General features: G+C 42.9%; 1 protein-coding gene across 2 annotated transcripts; it reads left to right on the top strand.

Moving 5' to 3' along the window:
* Positions 1 to 522: 522 nt before the first annotated feature.
* LOC113838392 lies at positions 523 to 6,316 on the top strand. 2 transcript variants are annotated; one of them, XM_035448705.1, is made up of 2 exons: positions 523 to 1,534; positions 4,977 to 6,316. In XM_035448705.1, the coding sequence occupies exons 1-2, from the start codon at positions 538 to 540 to the stop codon at positions 5,732 to 5,734; spliced, it is 1,755 nt and encodes a 584-aa protein (XP_035304596.1). In that variant the 5' UTR covers positions 523 to 537; the 3' UTR covers positions 5,735 to 6,316. The 2 variants fall into 2 exon arrangements, with proteins under 2 accessions (XP_035304596.1, XP_027289918.1); XM_027434117.2 differs by having other exon boundaries at positions 5,427 to 6,316.
* The last annotated feature ends 18,971 nt before the right edge of the window (positions 6,317 to 25,287 follow it).

The following is a 25,287-nucleotide window of genomic DNA, read 5'->3' on the forward strand; positions in this document are numbered from 1 at the left end:
GACCCCCACTCAGGGACCACCGACCCACGTTTGGGAGGTAAGTGTTGTGCGGATCCGCTGTTTTGTCTTGTCTGGTCTGAGTCCGTCTTGTGAACTGCGCTTGCGTTTGTAGTATACAGCTGTGTACATTTGTATTTGGCGGTGCCGAGAGGAACTGACGAGTTCGGACTCCGGACCTCGGCTCCAGGAGACGTCCTGGTAGCGTTTGAAGCCCTCGGGGTGAGGGATTTGTATTTTGAACTTGGGAAGCCCTCAGCGTGAGGGATTTGTACTTTGAACTTGGGAAGCCCTCAGCGTGAGGGATTTGTACTTTGAACTTAGATCTATGACTGGACATTTTCCCAGTCTCTTTGGAGAAGGCCCTCTGCTTGAGGGATTTGCAATCTTTACTGGGGACGAAGAAGGAGGGCCCCTTTCCTCGACCCCCTCTCAATTCTTACTGTCGACTCTCAGTCGAAACCGCGCTCGAAAGTCTGTTCTGTGTTATTCGGTCTTTGTCTTGTAGCTGTCATTTGTGTCCTCCTAAGCCTAGAAACTATGGGGCAAACTGTCACCACTCCTTTGTCCCTAACACTCTCGCACTGGAGAGATGTACAGGAATATGCTCATAACCAATCTGTTGATGTGCGTAAACGCAAATGGATTACTCTTTGTTCTTCAGAATGGCCGACCTTTGACGTAGGCTGGCCGCGAGATGGTACCTTTAACCCCCAGACTATATTCCAGGTAAAAGAGAAGATTATGGATCCTGGACCACACGGGCATCCCGATCAAGTGGCTTATATCGTCACTTGGGAGGCTTTGGTTCAGGACCCCCCTCCCTGGGTACGTCCTTTCTTACATCCCAAGGGCCCCTCTCTCCTTCCCCCCTCTAACCGCTCCAACCGACCCATTCCTTCGGCCCCTACACCTCCCACTCCTTTGATTCCTCCCAACCCCCCTTCCCATTCCAACCTTTACCCTACCGCGGTGAAAGACACTAAGGCTAAAGAAAAGAAGACACCTAAGGTACTCCCCCCGGGAGAAGACCAGTTGGTTGATCTATTAACGGAGGAGCCCCCGCCATATCCGCCACTGCCGCCCCCACCAGAGGCAGAAGCGGACTCCGCCGCCGCCTTGGCGGAAGCGGCCCCTGACCCTTCACCAATGGCTTATCGACTAAGAGGTCGCAGGGAGCAGCCCGTTCCAGATTCAACCACTTTGCCCCTCCGAACTGGACTGAACGGCCAACCTCAGTATTGGCCATTCTCAGCATCGGACCTCTATAACTGGAAAAATAATAATCCTTCTTTTTCTGCAGACCCCGTGAGGCTGACATCTCTCATAGAGTCGGTACTCACGACTCACCAACCCACCTGGGATGATTGTCAGCAGCTGTTGCAGGTCCTCTTAACCTCGGAGGAGAAACAGCGCGTGCTACTAGAAGCACGAAAAAATGTCCCAGGAGCAAACGGGCAGCCCACCCAGCTACCCAATGAAATTGATGCGGCTTGCCCTCTTGAAAGACCTGAATGGGATTTTACCACCGAAGCAGGTAGGACCCACCTGCGTCTCTATCGCCAGTTGCTTGTAGCGGGTCTCCGGGGGGCAGGACGCAGACCCACTAATTTGGCCCAGGTGAAGCAGATAATACAGGGTGCGGAGGAATCACCTGCCGCTTTTCTAGAGAGATTGAAAGAAGCGTACAGGATGTATACTCCCTATAATCCGGAAGATCCAGGTCAGGCCACCAACGTTTCTATGTCCTTTATTTGGCAATCAGCCCCGGACATAAGAAACAAGCTTCAAAGGCTAGAAAATCTACAGGGATATACACTCCAAGATTTGTTGAAGGAAGCAGAACGTATTTTTAATAAGAGGGAAACACAGACAGAAAGAGAAGAACGTTGGAGGAAGGAAACCCAGGAGAGAGAGGAAAGACTAAGACAGGAAGCAGAGGAAAAAGAGGTTGCGAGAGACCGTAAGTGGAATAAAGAAATGAGCAGGCTATTGGCCACAGTAGTGACAGGCCAGAGACAGAATAGACAGAGGGATGACAGAAGGGGGCCCCACCTGGACAGGGACCAATGTGCTTACTGTAAAGAAAAAGGACATTGGGCAAGAGAATGCCCTAAGAACCCCCGGGCCAAGCTTCCACCGCCAAGGGTTTCTGACCTCCTGAACCTAGAAGATTAGAGGAGTCGGGGCCAGGAGCCCCCCCCCTGAGCCCAGGATAACACTGCAAGTCGGGGGGCATCCGGTCACCTTCCTAGTCGATACAGGGGCACAACATTCCGTTCTGAATCGGTCACCTGGACCCCTGAGTCACCGGACTGCATGGGTACAGGGAGCTACAGGCGGAAAGCAGTACCATTGGACTACAAATCGGCAGCTCCAGCTCGCGACCGGTAAGGTTATGCATTCTTTCCTCCATGTGCCAGATTGCCCCTACCCCTTACTAGGACGGGACCTATTGACCAAATTAAAAGCTCAAATACACTTTGAGAGGTCAGAAGTCAAAGTCACAGGGCCAGAGGGAATTCCCCTTACCATCTTGACAATGTCCATAGAAGATGAATATAGACTCCATGAAAAGAGGACTAATTCGAACAATCAGGAAACCCTTGATCACTGGCTTGCGGAATTTCCCCAAGCCTGGGCTGAAACAGGAGGAATGGGCCTTGCCATTAACCAGGCCCCAATTATAGTAACCTTAAAAGCTGCCATCCTTCCTGCATCCGTCAGACAGTATCCAATGCCTAAAGAAGCCCGCGAAGGAATTCGGCCACATATTAAAAGGTTACTTGAACAAGGGATTCTGGTGCCCTGTAAATCTCCTTGGAATACACCCTTGCTACCCGTTAGGAAGCCGGGAACTAATGACTACCGGCCAGTGCAGGACCTGAGAGAAGTCAATAAAAGGATAGAGGACATACACCCTACTGTCCCCAACCCTTACAATTTGCTGAGTGGATTGCCACCTAACTATACCTGGTACACAGTCTTAGATCTTAAAGACGCTTTCTTCTGCCTCCGCCTGCATCCCACCAGCCAGCCTATATTTGCCTTTGAATGGCAGGACGCGGCCCTTGGAATCTCTGGGCAGCTGACTTGGACTAGGCTACCTCAAGGGTTTAAGAACAGCCCTACCCTTTTTGATGAAGCTTTACATCAGGACCTGGCAGAATTCCGGGTTAGGTACCCCGCTCTAATCCTCTTACAATATGTAGATGACATTCTCCTGGCAGCCAAAACCAAAGGGGAATGCAAGGAAGGCACTCAAGCCCTCCTCCAGACTCTTGGGAACCTAGGGTACCGGGCATCCGCCAAGAAGGCCCAGATATGTCAGAAACAGGTGACCTATTTAGGATACAAGATAAAGGATGGACGTCGATGGCTAACGGAAGCCCGTATGCGAGCCATCTTAGACATTCCCACCCCACAAAATCCCCGCCAACTGAGAGAGTTCTTGGGAACGGCAGGCTTCTGCCGCCTATGGATCCCTGGGTTTGCCGAAATGGTGGCTCCCCTCTACCCCCTCACTCGGCCAGGGGTTGCTTTTAAATGGGAAGAGCCCCAAAAGAAAGCCTTCACCGACATCAAAAAGGCTCTCCTTGAATCACCAGCCCTGGGTCTACCGGACTTAGCTAAGCCATTTGAACTTTTTATAGATGAGAAAGAAGGCTATGCTAAGGGAGTCTTCACCCAAAAACTGGGGCCTTGGAGAAGGCCCACTGCATACCTCTCCAAGAAATTGGATCCTGTGGCATCGGGATGGCCACCCTGCCTTCGAATGATTGCCGCTATAGCCCTGCTGGTAAAAGATTCTCACAAGCTAACCTTGGGGCAGCCTTTGACCATACATGCCCCTCATGCAGTTGAGGCAGTCATCAGACAGCCTCCAGACAGATGGCTTACTAATGCCCGAATGACTCATTACCAGACTATGCTGTTAGACAAAGACCGGGTCCACTTCGGGCCTTTGGTGACTCTGAACCCAGCCACCCTGCTCTCCCTCCCTGGGGAGCCAGAGGCTCATGATTGCTTACAGGTATTGGCCGAGGCCCATGGGGCGAGATCCAACCTGACTGACCAGCCTCTACCTAGCCCGGACCACATCTGGTTCACGGATGGAAGCAGCTTTTTGCATCAAGGAGAACGAAGGGCGGGCACGGCAGTCACCACAGAGAATCAGGTCGTCTGGGCCCAGGCACTCCCCCCTGGAACTTCCGCACAGAGGGCAGAACTCATAGCACTCACGCAGGCTCTAAAATTGGCAGAAGGTAAGAGGCTCACCGTGTATACAGACAGTCGTTATGCTTTCGCCACGGCCCATATACATGGAGAAATTTACAGACGGAGGGGGCTGCTTACCTCCGAAGGGAAAGACATTAAAAATAAGGAAGAAATCCTCGCTCTCTTAAGGGCTCTTCATCTGCCCGCTGCCTTAAGTATCATACATTGCCCTGGACACCAAAAAGGGGATTCTTTCGAAGCAAGGGGCAATCGAAGGGCAGACTTGGCTGCCCGAGAGGCGGCCCTGACCACAGACACCACTAACCTCCTGGCTCTAGAGCCCACCAACGACCATCCCTTCCCCTCATGGGACTATGAACAAAGAGACATCCAAACCCTAGAGAAATTGGGAGCCACAAAGGAACCAAACGGGGATTGGACTTATGAAGGAAAGACTGTCATCCCCTACCGGGTAACCAAGTACCTAGTGACATTTTTACATAAGATGACACATCTGAGCTCCAAGAAGATGCGGGAGCTCCTCGAACGAGAAGAGGAATTCAATTTCCTTTTGGGGAAGAATGATATTCTAAAACAGGTAACTGAGCAATGTGATGCGTGCGCCCGAGTCAATGCATCCAGACTGAAGCTTCCTCCCGGGAACCGGGTCAGAGGCTACCAGCCCGGAACACATTGGGAGATAGATTTCACTGAGATTAAACCAGGTAAATATGGATACAAGTATCTATTAATTTTTGTAGACACCTTTTCAGGATGGGTTGAAGCCTTCCCTACTAAACATGAAACAGCCAAGATCGTTACTAAGAAATTGCTTGAAGAAATCTTTCCCCGTTATGGGATGCCTCAGGTACTGGGAACAGACAATGGGCCCGCCTTCGTCTCCCAGGTAAGTCAGTCAGTGGCCACCTTGTTGGGGATTGATTGGAAATTACATTGTGCTTATAGACCCCAAAGTTCAGGACAGGTAGAAAGGATGAATAGAACAATCAAGGAGACTTTAACAAAATTGTCGCTTGCAACTGGCACTAGAGACTGGGTCCTCCTACTCCCCCTAGCACTCTACCGCACTCGTAATACCCCTGGACCACATGGGCTCACACCCTTTGAGATCCTGCATGGAGTACCTACTCCTATCATTAACTTTCTCGATCAAGATGTCTCAGATTTTGCTAACTCCCCTTCTCTCCAAGCTCATTTACAGGCCCTCCAACTAGTACAACAGGAGGTCTGGAAACCCCTTGCTCAAGCTTATAAAGACCAGAGGGACCATCCCACCATCCCCCATTCCTACCAGATCGGGGACACCGTTTGGGTCCGGCGTCACCAGGCCAAGAACCTTGAACCCCGCTGGAAGGGACCCTACATCGTTTTGCTTACCACTCCCACCGCACTCAAGGTAGACGGCATTGCAGCTTGGATACATGCTTCACATGTAAAGCCAGCCCGACCCACCGATTCAGCCACTGCATCAGAATGGACCGCACTCAAAATCCTTTAAAGATAAGACTCTCTCGTACACCCTCCTGTTGATTGGTTGTCTGTTTACCCCCCATGTAGCAACTAACCCCCACAGGGTTTATAATATCACCTGGAAAATAGCCAATCTAGGGACCGGGGAAATAGCCAACCTCAGCACTTATATAGGGACTCTACATGATGGGTTCCCTCCTCTCTATGTCGACCTATGTGACTTAGTAGGGTCTGATTGGGATCCCTCTGACCAGGAACCATTCCCAGGGTACGGATGCCACCACCCTGGGGGAAGGATAGGAACAAGAAGCAAGGATTTTTATGTTTGCCCCGGCCATAAACCAACTCATGGCTGCGGGGGGCCGCAGGAAGGGTACTGTGCAAGATGGGGATGTGAAACCACAGGGGAGGCTTACTGGAAACCCTCTTCCTCTTGGGATTTCATCACTCTCAAACGGAGGGAGATCCCAGGGTACGCAGGGAAAGGACCATGGAGATGTGGGCAAAGAGCCTGCGGACCCTGTTATGATAGTGCCGGAGGGGGAGGTTTTCAAGGCGCCACCCCCGGAGGAAAATGCAACCCTCTCATCCTAAGGTTCACAGATGCTGGAAAAAGGACTACTTGGGATAGTCCTAAAGTCTAAAGTATTTTCAACAGGTATCAATGATAAATTAAAAGAGACAAGATATTTGAGAGATGTAGAAGAATGAAAATGCTAAGATTGAGAAAAGGAGTGAGAATGGTATGGTTTTAAATTTAAAATTTTGGGTATTATTTAATGGAGTTCTAGCCTGGCTCATTGTGCAATATTATAATATTTGTGCAATGACACACATTACATACATACCTATTTACTTGTACTCTTCTTCCTGAACTGAAGATCTCTCTTCTCAGAAAGAGTCACAACCATAAACACTACAACTTCATGTTGGACATGTAGCCTCCATGGTGACATGGAGCAATACCTTGAGACTTGAGATCAGCTGACATCCCAGTGTATATTGCTGAATCCTCTCCTACAACTCCCATTCCACACACACATGGCCCCAAGCCCATCTCTCATGTTGAATCCATCCCTACTAAGATGCCTGCAGCTGGAAGGAAAGCAACACAGAAGAGAGGACTACAAGCTTGTCCAGCTTCTCACCTGAGAGCAGAAACTTGGTAAACCTTACGTTTCAGTTTTATATAGTGTGTGTGTGTGTGTGTGTGTGTGTGTGTGTGTGTGTGTGTGTGTATGTGTATGTGTGTGTGTGTCAGATCCCAGACATACAGGAATTATTTAATATGTTTTATAAAATTTCCTACTTAGATTTATTTTTGTTACCCAACTATTTTTCCATGACTCGAAGCACTTAAATGCCTTTGTATTATCTATGCACATACTAAACCATTTTTCCCTTTTCATGCAAACCATGTAGACACTTGGTCCATATCATAAAGAATGATTGTGTGATGTATGTAATTCACTGTAGGAAATCAATACAATGAGACACTCTGGCTAGGTCCAAGAATGCCAATATTATTGCACAAAATGTGCCAATTAGGATTTGAGTGCTCATATTATAGCAGACATTATGCTACTTCCATTTTTCAACATTTATAACTGTATGATTATTATTTTGTCCATCTAATATCTGGTTTGTTTTTTGAGACCAGGTTTTGCTATGTAGACCATCCTGGACTTGAACTCAAATCACTCCTCTTGTCTCTGTCTCTCAAGGATGAAATTCAGTGACCAGCATGCCTGGCTCCATTCCTAACATCTCCAAGTAGAGACACATTTATAGATGGATGTACTCTACCATGCAGGGCTGAAGTCTTGACAGCAGACATCAATGTGTTCTTTAATGATGAGGAGGATCCAGAACAAATAGAATAATATTACTACATCAGATATCAAGGACTTCTGCCAACCTACCAAAACTAGAGGCAGATAAAACCATAAGAATGTCCAATAAGATATTGTTTGAAATATCAATAGATTATAAGGCTCTACCTTACCTATGAGACAGCTTCAAAGAGCATTATGTAAAACAGATTCCTGACAGGGAAACAGGTAGATAAACCACCAATCTTCCTCTCTCTCTCCCTGTGTTCCTCTAGACCCAGTATGTCTGTGTCACCCCAGGTCTGCTACACAACACCTGCTACAACTTTCCGTGAAGTCTTCCCACATCTACTGTGGTTCCAGCAGATATTTGCTCCTATCTCCCTTCCCTGCACTAGTTGCTTCATCCCAAGCTCCACCTGGAGCAGGGAAAACCTGCCAATCACAGGTCACTCCTGCCATGAAAGCAGATAGGCTTTCTGTAGATCATCTTTTCTCCATCGGTTCCTCTAATCCAGTGCTATAGCAAACCCTCTGGGGTGACCTCTCTTCATTGTCTACCCTGCCCATTCCAAGGGTATAGGAATAAGCATAACAATAATTACCAAAAGGAAACAAAACAAGCAGATCCTGGTTAAACACTATGTTCTTCTAACCCCTGTGAATTACTTCAGGTCCTTAGCCTATCCCAAATACTCAGTGTCTGCTCATAATACCTAGAAACACATTTGATCCAGAATTTCCTTGGTTACAATTACCAGGTAAAAAGAAATTGTCCTACCAGGCAACACACAGCCATGCTGCTCTCCAAAAACCCAGAAGAGAAATAGAATCCATAATCGAAACACCTGCCTGAAAGACAAATCCAGAAATCAGCACCTAGACCTATAATTATTCCAGTCCCAGATGCCTATATGCCAGCATAAAAAAACATCAAAGCGCCTGGGCAATTAGACCATTAGAGCCCATCTATCCTATATCAGTACCTGAATATTCTAACATAAAAGAAACACACACGCACACACACACACACACACACACACACACACACACACACACACACACACACGCAAACACACACACCAAAAGAACTTGAAACCACTTGTATGGTTATGACAGAGGGCTTTACGAACAACTTAATAAGTGCTTTAAGAAAGCCAGAAAAAGCCAGGCATTGGTGGCTGATGCCGTTAATCCCAGCACTTGAGAGGCAGAGGCAAGCAGATCTGTGCGAGTACAAGGCCAACATGATCTACAGACTGAGTGTCAGGATAGGCTCCAAATCTACACAGACAAAACCTGTCTTGAAACACCAAAAAAGAAAAAAGAAAAAAAAGAAAAAAAGAAAGCCAGCAAGAAACTAGTGTGAGCACATGAATAAATTCCTCAAAAAAAAAAAATCCAAGAAAACACAGTGTAAGGAAATGAATAAAATCCTTAAAGAAATCCAGGAAAACACAAACAGTGGAAGGAAACCCAACAATTCAAGACATGAAAATAAAAAATAGAAGCATTAAAGAAAATACAAACACAGAATTTTGGAAAAGATAAAATTGAAAAATAAAGAGGAAACACAGATATAAGCTTCAGTAACTGAATACAAGAGACAGAAGAGATAATCTCAGGCATTAAAGTTCAATAGAAGAAATGGACAATCTGCTCAAACTATCATCAAATATAAATGCTCCTGAACCAAAAACTGCAGGAATCTGTAGCAATATGAAAAGGGAAAACATAAGAATAATCAATTATAGAGGAAGGGAGAGCTAACAACTCAGTCCCAGAAAATATATTCAACACAATCACAGAACAATTCTCTTCATCTAAAGAAGATGGATAAAAAAAAAGTACATGCAGGGTACTGGACTAAGGTTCCCTTCTGGTAGATGCAAACAGTTCCAATACTCTGATGTCAGTCCTGTTGTCATGGATGGAGGCAAGACTTGTACTGGGGCCTTGGAGGTCTCTGAGTGTGTTGGAACCCTCTGAGGTCAGATCTTGTGAGCAGTTCCCTGGCCTCAGGTGTCCTCTAGCAAGGCAGCAGAACCAGAAAGCTACTATAACCAACAGAAGGATGGGAAGAAGACAAGCATATTCAACAACAGAAAAACCAATATGACACCACCAGAGACTAGGGACCCTACACCAGCGAGACCTGAACATCACAATGCAGATGAAGCAGAAGAGAATAACCTTAAAAACATCTTCATGAAAATGATAGAGGGCCTCAAAGAAGATATGAGAAAATCCTTTAAAGAAATGGAAGAAAATACAAACAAAAAACTCAAAGAATCAACAAATCTTTCAAGGAAACAGTTCAAGACCTAAAAACAGAAACAGAGAAAATAAAAAAGCATAGTCTGAGGGATTGCTGGAAATACAAAAGCTGGGTAAACGATCAAGAACCTCTGATGTATGCATAACTAACAAAATACAAGAGATGGAAGAGAGAATCACAGGGTTGAAGATACACTAGGAGAAATAGACTCATCAACCAAAGAAAATCTTAAGTCCACCAAATACCTCACAAAAAAAATCCAGGAAATATGGGGTACCATGAAAAGACCAAACCTAAGAATAAAAGGTATGAAAGAAGGTGAAGAAATCCAACTAAAAGGCACAGAAAACATATTCAACAAAATCATAGAATAAAACTTTCCCAAACTAAAGAATGACATGCCAATGAAAGTACAAGAAGCTTACAGAACACCAAATAGAGTGGACCACAAAAGAAAGTCCCCTAGTCACATAATAATTAAAACACCAAACGTACAGAATAAAGAAAATATATTAAGAGCAAAAGGGAAAAAGGCCAAGTAACTTATAAAGGCAACCCTTTCAGAATTACACCAGACTTCTCCAGGGAAACTCTGAAAGCTATAAGGACCTGGAACGATATTCTATCAACTCTGAGAGATCATGGATGCCAGCCCAAACAACTATACCCAGCAAAGCTTTCAATCACTATAAATGGAGGAAACAAGATATTCCACAACAAAACAAGATTTAAACAATATGTAACCACTAATCCAGCCCTACAGAAAGTACTGGAAGGAAAACTACAACCTAAAGAAATTAACTAAAATTTGAAAATTTAAAGGAAATGGACAATTTTCTTGACAGTTATCACTTACCAAAATGGAATCAAGAACAGATAAGCAACTTAAACAGACCTATAACCTCTAAGGAAATAGAAGCAATCATCAAACGTCTCCCAACCAAAAAAAAAAAAAAAAAAAAAAAAAAAAAAAAAAAGCCAAGGGACACATGGATTCACTGCAGAAGTCTACCAGAAATTCAAAGCAGTACTAATACTAATACTCCTCAAATTGTTCCACACAATAGAAGCAGAAGGGACATTACCAAACTCATTTTACAAGGCTACCATAACCTTGTTACCCAAGCCACCCAAAGACACAACTAAGAAAGAGAACTACAGACCAATACACCTCATGAAGATTGATGCAAAAATTCTCATCTGAGGCAAGCGACCTGCATGCTGGACCCAGTTTGGTGGTGGTGGGTTCCAAACACCAAGCACCCAGAGGCAGCCCTGCCTCCATCCGGCAGCCCAAGTAGGCCTAGAACTGTTTCCAGTTCGTCATCACTGCAAGGAGTCTTCTGATGCAAGCGACCTGCATGCCATATGGAGTTCTGCAGCGGGATCCCACACCCGAAGGACCGGTGACAGCTCTGCCCTCAACTGCCCGCCTGGCGGGACCCAGTACACCCGAACATTGCCGACACCCGGGTAACAGTGACACCTCCATCCAAGAGAAGAGGACCGACATCAGAATATTGGATCTGTTTGCATCTACCAGAAGGGAATCGTGGTCCCACACCCACCAAGAGAAGAAGAAACACTTGATACAGCCACCAGACGACAGGATGAGAAGATGACAAGGTAAAAGCACATCCAACAACCGAAAACCCAATATGACATCACCGGAGACTAGGAACCATACACCAGTAAGACCTCAACATCACGATGCAGATAAACCAGAAGAGAATGACCTTAAAAAAATGTTCAGGAAAATGATAGAGGACCTCAAAGAGGACCTCAAAGAACATGAGAAAATCCCTTAAAGAAATTGAAGACAAAACAAACCAAAAAATACAAGAAACAGTACAAGACCTAAAAACTGAAATAGAGACAATGAAGAAAGCACAATCTGAGGGAATGCTGGAAATAGAAAAGCTGGGTAAATGATCAGGAACTACAGATGTAAGCATAACCAACAGAATACAAGAGATGGAAGAGAGAATCACAGGGATTGAAGACACACTAGCGGAAATAGACTCATCAACCAAAGGAAGTCTTAAGTCCAACAAATCCCTATCACAAAAATTCCAGGAAATATGGGATACTGTGCAAAGACCAAACCTAAGAATAATAGGTATAGAAGAAGGGGAAGAAATCCAACTCAAAGGCGCAGAAAACATATTCAACAAAATCCTAGAAGAAAACTTCTGCAACCTAAAGGAAGACATTCCAATGAAAATACAAGAAGCCTACAGAACACCAAAGACTGAACCAAAAAAATAATAAAAGAAAAAATGCCAGCTCCTCACATAAAAATCAAAACACCAAACATACACAACAAAGAGCAGCAAAGGAAAAAGGCCAAATAACACATAAAGGCAAATGTATCAGAATCACACCTGACTTTTCCTTGGAAACTCTGAAAGCCAGAAGGTCCTAGATTGATATTCTAGCTACACTAAGAGACCATGGATGCCAGCCCAGACTACTATACCCAGCAAAGCTTTCAATCATTATAGATGGAGAAAACAAGATATTCCGTGACAAAACCAGATTCAACCAATACATATCCACGAATCCAGCCCTACAGAAAGTACTGGAAGGTAAACTGCAACCCAGGGAAGTAAACTACAACCAGAAAAACATAGCCAATAGATAATACCAGCTTACCGAAGTCAAAAGAAAAAAGGGATAGAATCCCACACATAATCTTGCCACCATCACCAAATCAAAAACAAACAAGAATGAACAATAATCAATGATCACTAATATCCATCAACATTAATGGTCTTAACTCTCCTATAAAAAGACACAGATTAGCAGAATGGAAAAGAAGACAGAATCCTTCCTTCTGCTGCATACAAGAAACTCACCTCAACCTCAAAGACAGACTGTCCTAAGAATTAATGGTTGGGGAAAGATCTTCCAATCAAATGGACCCAACAAACAAGCAGGGGTAGCAATCCTAATATCCAATAAATTGAACTTTAAACTAAAATCAGTCAAAAGAGATGAAGAAGGTCATTTCCTACTCATCACAGGAGAAATCCATCAGTATGAAGTCTCAATTCTGAATATTTACGCCCCAAATACAACGGCATCCACGTTTGTAAAAGAAACTTTACTAAAACTCAAATCACACATAACACTGCACACACTTATAGTGGCAGATTTCAACACTCCACTCTCACCATTAGACAGGAACAACAGACAGAAAGGTAACAAAGAAACAAAAGAACTAATAGAAGTTATCGCACAATTGGACTTAACAGATATCTACAGAACATTCCACCCAAATATAGAACAATTTACCTTCTTCTCACGTCACATGGAACCTTCTCTAAAACTTACCACATTCTTGGCAACACAGCAAACCTCAACAAGTACAAAAAAAATGAAATAATCCCCTGTGTCTTATCAGACAACCATGCTTTAAAATTAGAATTCAACAACAACAAGAACTACAGAAAACCTACAAACTCATGGAAATTAAGTAACACCCAATTGCACAATTCATGGGTCCAGGAAGAAATAAAAAAAAAATTGAAGATTTCCTGGAATTCAATGAGAATGTGGACACAACATTTCCAAACCAATGGGATGATCTGAAAGTAGTACTAAGAGGGAACGTTCATAGCGCTAAATGCCCACATGAAGAAACCGGAGAATAATCACACTAGAGAATTAACAGCACAACTGAAAGCTTTAGAAAACAATGAAGCCAATACACCCCGGAGGAGCAGATGCCAGGAAATGATCAAATTGAGGACTGAAATCAATAAAATGGAACATAGGAGAACAATACAAAGAATCAATATAACAAAAACTTGGTTCTTCAAGAAAACAAGATGGACAAACCTTTCTCCAAACTTACCAAACAACAAAGAATGAACATGCAAATTAATAAAATCAGGAATGAAAAGTGGGTCATAACAACAGACACAGAGGAAATCCAGAGAATCATCAGGTCATACTTTGAAAACCTATATTCCTCAAAATTTGAAAATCTAAAGGAAATGGACAATTTTCTGGACAGATTTCACTTTCCAAAATTAAATCAAGAACAGATAAGCTACTTAAATAGACCTATAAACTCTAATGAAATTGAAGCAGTCATTAGAAGTCTCCCAACCAAAAAAGGCCCAGGGTCAGATGGCATCAAGTGCAGAATTCTACCAGAAATTCAAAGTACAGCTAGTACCAGTTCTCCTCAAAGTGTTCCACACAAGAGAAGCAGAAGGGTCATTACCAATCTCTTTTTAGGAGGCCACAATAGCCTTGATACCCAAGCCACACAATGACACAACTAAGAAAGAGAACTACAGACCAATATCCCCAATGAACATGGATGCAAAAATTCTCAATAAAATACTGGCAAATCGAATCCAAGAACACAACCGAGAAACCATCCATCCCGATCAAGTAGGCTTCATCCCAGGGATGCAAGGATAGTACAACATATGAAAATCCATCAATGTAATCCAAGATTTAAACAGACTGAGGGAAAAAAATCACATGATCATCTCACTAGATGCGGAAAAAGCCTTTCACAAAATCCAACACCCCTTCCTGATAAAGGTCCTGAATAAATCAGGGATAACAGGGACATATCTCAACATGATTAAAGCAATACACAGCAAGCCAACAGCCAACATCAAATTAAATGGAAAGAAACTCAATGCAATTCCTCTAAAATCAGGTACACGACAAGGCTGTCCACTCTCTCTATACCTCTTCAATATTGTCCTTGAAGTTCTAGCTAGAACAATAAGACAACAAAAGGAGATCAAGGGAACACAAATCGGAAAGGAAGAAGTTAAGCTGTCACTATTTGCAGATGATATGATAGTCTACATAAGTGACCAGAAAAACTCAAACAGCGAACTCCTCCAGCTGATAAACACCTTCAGAAAAGTGACAGGATACAAGATTAATTCAAAAATATCTATAGCCCTACTATATATGGATGCCACTTTGATGGAGAAAGAAATCAGAGAAGCATTACCCTTTACAATTGCCACAAACAACATAAAATACCTTGGAGTAACACTAACCAAAAAAGTGAAAGACCTGTACTGTAAGAATTTTGAGTCTCTAAAGAAAGAAATTAAAGAAGATACCAGAAAATGGAAAGATCTCCCATGCTCTTGGATAGGCAGGATCAACATAGTAAAAATGGCAATCTTGCCAAAACAATCTACAGATTCAATGCAATCCCCATCAAAATCCCAACACATTTCTTCACTGACCTTGAAAGAACAATTCTCAACTTTATATGGAGAAACAAAAGACCCAGGATAGCCAAAACAACCCTGTACAATAAAGGAACTTCTGGAGGCATCACCATCCCTGACTTCAAGCTCTATTACAGAGCTATCGTTCTGAAAACAGCTTGGTATTGGCACAAAAATAGACAGGTGGACCAATGGAATAGAGTTGAAAACCCTGAAATTAACCCACACACCTTTGAAAACCTGATTTTTTAAAACAATCCAAATATATACGCTGGAACAAAGAGAACATCTTCAACAAATGATGCTGGCATAACTAGATGCAAACATGAAAAAGACTTCAGATAGACCCAAGTCGAGGCCCTGCACAAAACTTAAGTCAAAATGGATCAAAGACCTCAACATAAACCCAGCCACACTGAACCTACTAGAAGAGGAAGTGGGAAATACCTTGAATTAATCGGTACAGGAGACCCCTTCCTGAACATGACACCAGCAGCACAGACACTGAGGTCAACAATAAATGGGACCTCCTGACACTGAGAAGCTTCTGTAAGGCAAAGGACACAGTCAGTAAGGCAAAATGACAGCCCACAGAATGGGAAAAGATATTCACCAACCCCACATCTGACAGAGGGCTGGTCTCCAAAATATACAAAGAACTCAAGAAGCTATTCTCCAAAACACCAAACAATCCAATTAAAAAATGGGGTACAGAACTAAATAGACAATTCTCAATAGAGGAATCTAAAATGGCTGAAAGACACATAAGAAAGTGTTCAACATCCTTAGCCATCAGGGAAATGCAAATCAAAAGAACTCTGAGATACCCAACTTACTCCTGTCAGAATGGCTAAAATCAAAAATACCAATGACAGTTTATGCTGGAGAGGATGTGGAGAAAGAGGAACACTCCTCCACTGCTGGTGGGAGTGCCAACTTGTACAGCCACTTTGGAAACCTGTATGGTGGCTCCTCAAGAAAATGGGAAATGAGTTTACCACAAGATCCAGCAATTCCATTCCTAGGCATATACCCAAAAGAAGCACATTCATATAAGAAGGACATCTGCTCAACCATGTTCATAGCAGCATTATTTGTAATAGCCAGAAACTGGAAGCAGCCTAGATGACCCTCAACCAAAGAATGGATAGAGAAAATGTGGTACATTTACACAATGGAGTACTACTCAGCAGAAAAAAAATGGAATCTTGAAATTTGCAGGAAAATGGATGGAACTTGAAGAAACCATTCTGAGTGAGGTAACCCAATCACAAAAAGACAAATGTGATATGTACTCACTCATATGTGGACGTGCTTTATGATACATAGTAGTGACCATGCTTTATCAGAGCTGTTTTTAATGATGTTGTTCAGAATGCTTTCCTTCCAGATGATGATTGAGAAGTTAATTTAAAACAAATGGTGCCAGGTACCACAAGGGTAACAGAACTGTGCTGTTTTTCTGGGATTTTGTTTTTTAACTTTTGTTTTTTTAATTGGAGTGTGCTGGATGTCTCTACAATTTTGTTCAAATGACTGCAGAACCTGGAAAAGCTGTTGCTGCTATTGATGATGCATAACATACTGCCATTATTGGTATATAATATATAATATATATATATATATATATATATATGTATATATATATATATATATATATATATATATATATAAAATTTGAATTTTTGGAAACTTTAGCTGTGCTGTCAATTTTGGAAAAAAGTATCCCAGTTTACCGTGTTCAGTTGGCATTGTACAAAAATTAACATCCATACTGTTCTAGAAATGTTGACCTTAAATTTTTTCCATTTGTACAGGGGTAACCCACTGTATTAAGTATGTAAGGTCTTAAAAAAAAGAAGAGATTTTGTGAGCCCATCCCATGTGAAGGGATGCTCTCTTGGCCTGGACACATAAGGAAGGGTCTAGGCCTGGCCCAGAATGATGTGGTAGACTTTGGGGAGCCCTTTTGAGGGCCTTACCCTGCCTGGGGAGTGGAGGGGGGTGTCTAAGGGCAGGTGGGATGTTGGGGGGAGGGAGAGGGAGAAGGGATTGACATCTGAAGCAAGCTTGTTCCTAATTTGAACTAATAAAATAAAATAAAAATTTTAAAAAAGAATATAGAAAGATCTCACATGTACATGGACTGCTAAAAGTAACATAGTAACATAATAACCATCTTACCCAAAGAAATCTACAAATTTAACTGCCCCCAAATCCCAACAAAACAAAAGAACACTCAATTTCAAATGGAAAAAATGAGAACTAGGATAGCTAAAACCATCTGGTACAAAAAAAAAGATCTTCCAGAGGTATCACCATCCCTGAATTCAAGATCTACTACATAGCTATAGTAAGAAAAGAAAAGAAAACAGATTTGTATTGGCATAAAAAACAGATAGGTGAATCAATAGAACCAGATATAAATCCAAACACCTGATTTTTGACAAACAAGCCAAAATCATACAGCGGAGAAAAGAAAGCATTGTTAACAAACAATGGCGGCATAACTGAATGTTGGCTAGTAGAAGAATGCAAACAGATCCATATCTACAACCATGTACAAAACTCAAGTCCACGTAGATAAACAACCTCAATATGAATCCAGTTAAACTGAAAATAATAGAGTGGGAAAGGCCTTCAATTAATTGGCACAGGAGATATTGGACTGAATAGAACACCAGTAGCATTAACACTTACATGGATAATTAACAAATGGGATGTCATCAAACTGTAAAGCAGTTTTCTTTATACTAGAAACAACCTAGAGGCCCCCAAACAAAGAATGGATCAAGAAAATGTGATACACTTACAAAATGGAGTATTACTCGTTTAAAAAAAAACATGAAATTTCAGGCAAATAGATAGAACTAGAAAAAACAACACCCTGAGTGAGGTAAAATAGAAACAAAAAGAAAACAGCATTTGTAATCACTCATAAATTAATATTTGTTGTAAAGTAGAGAATAATCATATTACAATTCACAGACCCAGTAAGGCTGAGTAACAAGGAAGTTCAAGGGAGGATTACTAGGATCTCGCTGGGGAGGTGAAATAGAAGAGATCTCATTGGTGGTTGGGGTGGCCAGGTGGGGATGAGAACATGAGGGATGAATTGGGGGTGAGTAGAGAGGGAGACTACAGAAAGAGACAAGTGAAAGGAGGGGCATTTCTCTGTCAGGTAGAAGCCAGATGCAAGAGAAACTCCCAGGTATCAACAAGGATGGCCCCAGATAAGATTCCTAGCAATTGCATATATGTGGTAGACTGAACTGTCCAGTTCTGTGATCAAGCAAGACTTCCAGTGGAGGGATCCAGATGATGAACCAGCCACATCACCATCAACCTATTGTCTGACCTGCCTATGGGATGTGCAGGGTAAGGATGGTGGGGTAGTGGCCAACCAATGACTGTTCCAGCCTAAGACCCATGCCACTAGAGTGATCCCACCCCTGACACTGCACGAAGTGATAGGAAGCAACGGTTGAATGGCCCACAGACCTAGGATAAAACTAAATACAATTAGACAATAAAAAAAACTGTAACTAAATCTTATGGTGCGTAATGATATTCTGCTATACTAATAGATTGCTACCTACCCCAAAAGTCATCAGAAGGCTTCATCTAATAATGATGAAAACAGATGGAGAAACCCACAGCCAAACATAGATAGTTTTCAGAAAATACTGCCAAAGAGAAGAAAGGTTGTTCAAGCCAGAGGGGTCAAGGACACCACTAGAAAACCCACAGAATCAACAAACAAACCTGGGCTCATAGAAATTCACATAATCTAAAAAAACAGGAGACTTGCTTGGGACTGACCTAGGCCATCTACATATATGTGACAGTCATGTAGCATGGTCTACTTTAGAATTCCTAATAGTGAGAACAGGACCTGTCATTAATGGTTTTGGTTGGTTTTGGGGAACCTGTTCCACATACTGGGTTGCCTTGCCCAGCCTTTATACACGGGGAGGTCCTTAGTTCTACCACATCTTGCTATGCCATGTTGGGTGGATATGCATGGGAGACCTGACCATTTCTGAACAGAAACTGAGGAGGAGTGGAGTGGGAATGTTGCAGAGGGGAAGTTCGAGGAGGGGTGAGGGGATGGGAGAAGAGGGAGGGGAAACTGAATTGAGAATGTAAAATAAATGAATAAATGTTAAAATAGAGAAATCACAAGGCAGCATTTCATATTTCTGAATAGCAAAACAATGGCTGCAAAGCATAACTGAGCCAGACCCATCTGCTGGCTCTACACCCCAAATATTCTAGTCAACTGCGCATACAGGTGAATTGCAGCAAGAGTGACTTCCAATGCCTGCAGAGCAGAATTCAGTGGAAGTGTCTCACAACTTCCCCTTAAAAGCTTCAATCAATGACGTTATAAATATTACATGTGTATTCGTTCCTATAGAATTTCATACACAAATACATTGTATTTTGGAAATATACCCATCGATTTCTCCAAAACTCTCTAGGAACTTTGACTCAGACACCCAAACCAGTATCATTTTTAAAAGAACAGCACTTACCCCAATATTTCACTCCCCTATTCTCATGGCTGTGGGGCCATCCACAAACTTTGCTCAAAATATCCAGCAGCAGCACCCTAAAGAAAACTGACTCTTCCTCCTGTGGAAGCTATCAACTGACAACAGTTTCTCAGTTAGGAGTGGGGGCCAGTGAGCCCAAATGCCCTCAATGCTAGAATATGGATTTTCTTGATCTCAGAGTTCGAATGTGCAGCAGTACTCTCATGTCCAGAAGACCCTGTTATAGTCCAATCCTTCCTGACCCCTGGATCTTAAAATTCTTACACATCCTCTTCTAGAGTCATCTGTGAGACTTAGAGGGAGTGTGTCATAAATCTAACATATATGCTTGAGAGCTCCAGACACTATCTACACTTTGACAGTGTCCAGTGTTAACACGGGTCCCTGGGATAAGACAGTTCTGTGATGAGGGCTGAGAGCTCAAAATCTGAGTGGGGAGAGGTAAATTCAGGGGGCAGTTTGATCTGATCATTCAATATAGTAATTTTGTGAGGTCACCCGGGGAACCTGTGTGATTTCCAGCTACTATGCTTCTCCTGATACAGAAGGAGGCGTGTTTTTCCTGTAGCAGATTGGATCTGAATTCCAGTCAGAAAGTTCTTGGTCATTGAGATGGTTTCAGTGAAAATGGCCCCAGAGGCTAGAGGCTATGTACTTGAAGATTTAGGCCACAGGTCAGGCAAACATTTGGGAATTATTAAGAAGTGTGGCATTGTGGGAAGAGGTGTGTCACTAGAGGAGGACTTGGAGGGTTTCTCTCTGCTTCATTGTTGTTGTCTTAAGATGTGAGCTCTCAACCATGCCTCACAGTCTGTTGTCATGGTCTGCCATGATGACCACGCACTCAGCTTCTAGAAAGTTCCTTGGTCATGCTGGCTCTTCACAGCAATAGCAATGCAACTACCATAGTGTCGGCCTGATGCCTCTAAGGAACCAATCGGTCTATCTTGCCACACTGATGCCATCTACAGCTCACAGGTACACAGCTGGGGGGGGGCATTAGTGGATCCTTACAGAAGATAAAAGGCAGTCAACATGGAAAAAAGACATCTCTTCAGGAATGTATACAGCTGTAGGGCCAGTGGGACCCAGGATGATAGATCCTAGAAATGAGGCAGACTAAAGTCTCATATACTAGCCAATGGGATCCAGTGCATCATACAACTTATACTCTGCAGGCTAAGAAGAGTCACGTGAATTTAATTTCAGTCATAAAGGAAAGCCATGCATGGCAGTGGAGAAGACATATGGCAAAAGCCTGTTTTTCCATAGAGGCATAGAAACAAAGAACAATGAGCACTTTCATTGAAGATTCTGCCGTAAACTCACCCCTATCTGCTACACCTTGGAGGAGCACAAGAGCCCAATCCAAAAAAAAATTAGTCCTTTTTGAATAAACTGAGTGATCACAAGACTCTTGCCTTTGTTACTTGGAATTTTCTCACGAGCACTGAGGAATCTCCTCACAGCACTCCATTTTTGGCCAGTGTTCTAACTCCTGTCCCTTCGTTACTTTTTAAATGGAGGATATCCAGTGTGGCTCCTCTGGGAGTCAGGGCTATGGGAGGGGCCAGTTATGCAGGTCACTCTCTGGGGCTGAGTGGGATGTTGAGTTTTGACAACACAGATGGCCCCTGCTAGTCACAAGAGAGAACCACACTGAGTTGCACAGACCTGTTGAAGCAGAGTCTCCTGTACCTAACTAATATAAGTCTGTGTCTTATTTTGTCCATCCACTCGGCAGGCAGAACTCAGGCAGCTGGCGGAGACCACCCACGTGGCTGTAGAACTCAGGTGGCTTTTGGCAGAAAGATTTATCATAACAGTCTCCCTTTATTGTAGCACTCTACTTTTTTCTTTTAGTTCAAATTAGGAATAAGCTTGCTTCACATATCCCTTCACGTTCTCCCGCCCCTCCCCTCCCCCTAAACCCCCACCAGTCTCCTACCCTATTCCCCCTTTGCTCCCCAGGGATGGAAAGGCCCTCGATGGGGACTCCCCAAAATCCAACACATCATCCTGGCCTGGGCCTGGGCCCTCCCCTATGGAGTGCAAACTTGTAAGACGACATTGGAAGTCAGTATGCTGTTCTCTGTGAAAATGGGAATCAGTCCACCTCAATATCCAGCCATTCCTCTCTTGGGGATATACCCAAATAATGCATATTCATATAACAAGGACTAGCTCATGGCAGCCTTGTTTATAATAGCCAGAAAGTTGGAAGCAACCTAGATGCCCCTCAACTGAAGAATGGATAGAGAAAATGTGGTACATTTACACAATGGAGTACTACTCAGTAGAAAAAAAAGCAATGGAATCTTGAAATTCTCAGGAAAATGGATGGAACTAGAAAAAACCATCTTTAGAGAGGTAACCCAGTCGCTTTATTGTAAGAGGTATGCACTTGTATAGAGTTGAGAAAGTGGATGGGGACCTCAGGATGGGGTGAGTTATAAGGGACAATAATATCTCACCATACCAGCAGAAGCTGGGAAGAGGCAGTTTTGCTGAGTCACTCCTATGCAGAACGATCGCACCGGCTGCATAACCTGGCGCTCGAGACCCGCGACCCTGGTCTACAAACTTTACCCAGGCTCAGGAAATTCAGCTAGGCCTTGTTTCCAGGCCTTTTTAGGCCCAACAATACAGTATGATTTTGCTTTCAAATTTTGTAGACAGATTTGTAATTTGATGTATGAGTATTGTGGAATAAGAAATAGACCTGATATAGAAAGAGAGAAGAGAAAGCATGCATGAGGGTGAGGGGGGACACGAAGGAAGGAAGGAGGAAGGAAAAGGGAAGGAAGGTGTTAAGATAAATCTTTCTACAAAAAGCTACCTGAGACCCACAGCCACGTGTGAGCTTTATGCCAGCCACCCGCCCGAGTTAGGCCCAAATGAATACACAGAAATTTGTATTAGGTTCAAGGCTGCTTGGCCAATGACTAGGATTCCTCATCTGCTAGCTCAGTCTTAATTATCATAAATCTATATATTTTATAGGACTCATCTTATTGGATGCCTTATTGGCGTCCCTCCTTGCCAGTGGATCACATCCTGGCACTGGAGGAGGCAAACAGGAAAAAAGGCCCTTCCTGTTTCTCCTTCAATTAAATATGAGTCTCCTTTCTATGTCACTTCCGGCCTGGATCACCACTTCTCTACTACATTTCCCAGAATCCTCTTTGACTCCTAGTCCCGTCTAACTTGCTGTCTCATTGGCCAAACAGTATTTTATTTAACAATCAATAAGATAAACATACACAGTACATTCCCCATCAGAAAGGAACGAAGGGAGGTAGGGAGTTTAGGAGGGAGGGAGGGAGTGGGGAGGAAGAGAGGAAGGAAGGAATGAAGGAAACAGAAAGAAGAAATTGTACTTTCTCAGCTCTACAGGTAGAAAGATCAAGATCAAGATGCCAGCATGGAATCTCAGAGAACTTGCTGTTTCCTCTCCCTTGGTGAATTAAAGAACAGAAGAGAGTCATAAACACCACGTTGATACATGTCAGAAGGAAGCCAATTTACTCCAACAGGCCCTTATTGCATTGATACATTGACAGAAGTCTTCCACAAGATTTAGAAAATAATTGTTCACCCCTAAGTCCTTATGCCCAGATGAGTAAAATTAGCCTTGTCATGGATACATGGAGGCCATATATCACACCTAACCCTAAACCTTAACTTTAAACCTAACCCTAACCCTAACTCTGACCTTAACTGTAACACTGACCCTTCTACATGTCTTATATGGGCAGCCACAGATGCTGTGAGTTCATCAGTGCAGCAGGCTGATAATGTCCAGGAGACACTGTTTCTCTCTGGTCCCCTCTGATCTCTGACTCTTACAGTCTCTCCCTCCATTCTCTGTCAACATGACATCCTCTGATTCCACACCCAGCCTACCCCACCTGTCCATATGTGATGCCCTTCTAGCTCCCCTTGCAAAGAAGATCAGGTGTCCCTACTTGAGCCCTCCTTGTTAATTAGTTCCTCTGGGTTGCTGGTTTGTAGCTTGGTTATCTTTTATAAGCAATATCCACTTGTAAGTGAATACATACCATGCTTGTCTTTCTGGGTCTGGGTAACCTCACTCAGGATGAGGTTTTTCTAGTTCTATCTACTTGCCTGAAAAATTGATAATATTATTTTTAACAGCTGATAATACTCCATTATATAAATATACCACATTCTCTTCAACCATTTATTGGGTGAGGTTCATCAGGGTTGTCTCCAGGTTCTGGCTGTTACAAATAGAATTGCTGTGACCATAGCTGAACCAACGTCATTGTGGTATAATTGAGCATCCTTTGGATATATGACCTGGAGTGATATAGCTGGGTCTTGAGAACATCAATTATCAGTTTTCTAAGAAACCAACATATTGATTACTCAAACGGTTGCACAAGTTTGAACTCACACCAGGAATGGAATGGAGGAGTGTCCCTCTAGGCAATATCTTCAGCAGTAAAGATGTTACTTGTGTTTTTATCTTATGCATTCTAAGTGGGAAAAGATGGAATCCAAGAATCATTTTAATTGGCTTTTCCAGGAAGTCTTATGTTGCCTAATATTTATTTCGATTCCCCTGTTGAAATTCTCTGTTTAGGTCTGTATCCCACTTTTTAATTGGATTATATGTTGGTTTTCTTTTTTGATGTCTTGTTCCTTGAGTTCTTTATATATTTTGGAGATCAGCCCCATATCATATGTGGGGTTGGTGAAGATCTTTTCCAATTCTGTAGGCTGCTGTTGTTTTCCTAGGGACAGTTTCATTTGCCTTACAGAAGAATTTCAGTTTCCTGAGGTCCCATAATCTCAGAGTCTGAGCAACCTCTGTTTTGTTCAGGAAGTTGTCTCCTGTGTCAATGAGTTGAAGGTATTCACCAATTTCTCTTCACTCAGGATCAGTGAATCTATTCTTTGTTTGTTTTGGGTTGCTTGGTTTTAATTTTTTGAGACAGGGTTTCTCTGTGTAACAGCCTTGGCTGTCCTAAAACTCACATTGTACCAGGTTGGCCTCGGACTCACAGAGATCCACCTGTCTCAGACCCCTAGTGCTCAGATTATTGTATATTGATGTCTTTGATATACCTGGACTTGAGTTTGTATGGGGTGATTGATTGCCTTAGTTATGGTTTCTACTTATGGAAAGAGAAATCAAGATCATGGCAACTCTTATAAGAAAAATCTTTTAATTGGGGATGACATATGACTTCAGAGGTTCAGTTCTTTATCATCATGGCAGGAAGCATGAATGCATACAGGCTGACATGGTGCTGGAGGAGCTGAGATTAATACATCTTGATCTTCAGACAAAATGAGGTGAACTGAGTGTCACTCTGAGCATAGCTTGAGCAAATCAGACCTCATAGTACACCCACATAGTGACTCAATTTCTCCAACAGGGTCACACCTGCTCCAACAAGGCCATGCCTTCTAATAGTGCTACTCCCTATGAGCTTATCGATGCTAATTATGTTCATACTTCAGCACTAACAGGCAGGGGACAAATTGTGTTTTTATACTGGTTGAAATCCAGTTAGACCACCACCATTTTATGAAGATGCTTTCTTTTTCCACTGTATAATTTTGACTTCTTTGTCAAAATTCAGGTGTCCATAAGTTTGAGGATTTACATCTGGGTCTTTAAATAAATTCCATCACTCAACTTGCTTTCATACCCAAACCAG

This window comes from Cricetulus griseus, chromosome 8, assembly GCF_003668045.3.
Source record: "Cricetulus griseus strain 17A/GY chromosome 8, alternate assembly CriGri-PICRH-1.0, whole genome shotgun sequence".
Taxonomy (NCBI): domain Eukaryota; kingdom Metazoa; phylum Chordata; class Mammalia; order Rodentia; family Cricetidae; genus Cricetulus; species Cricetulus griseus.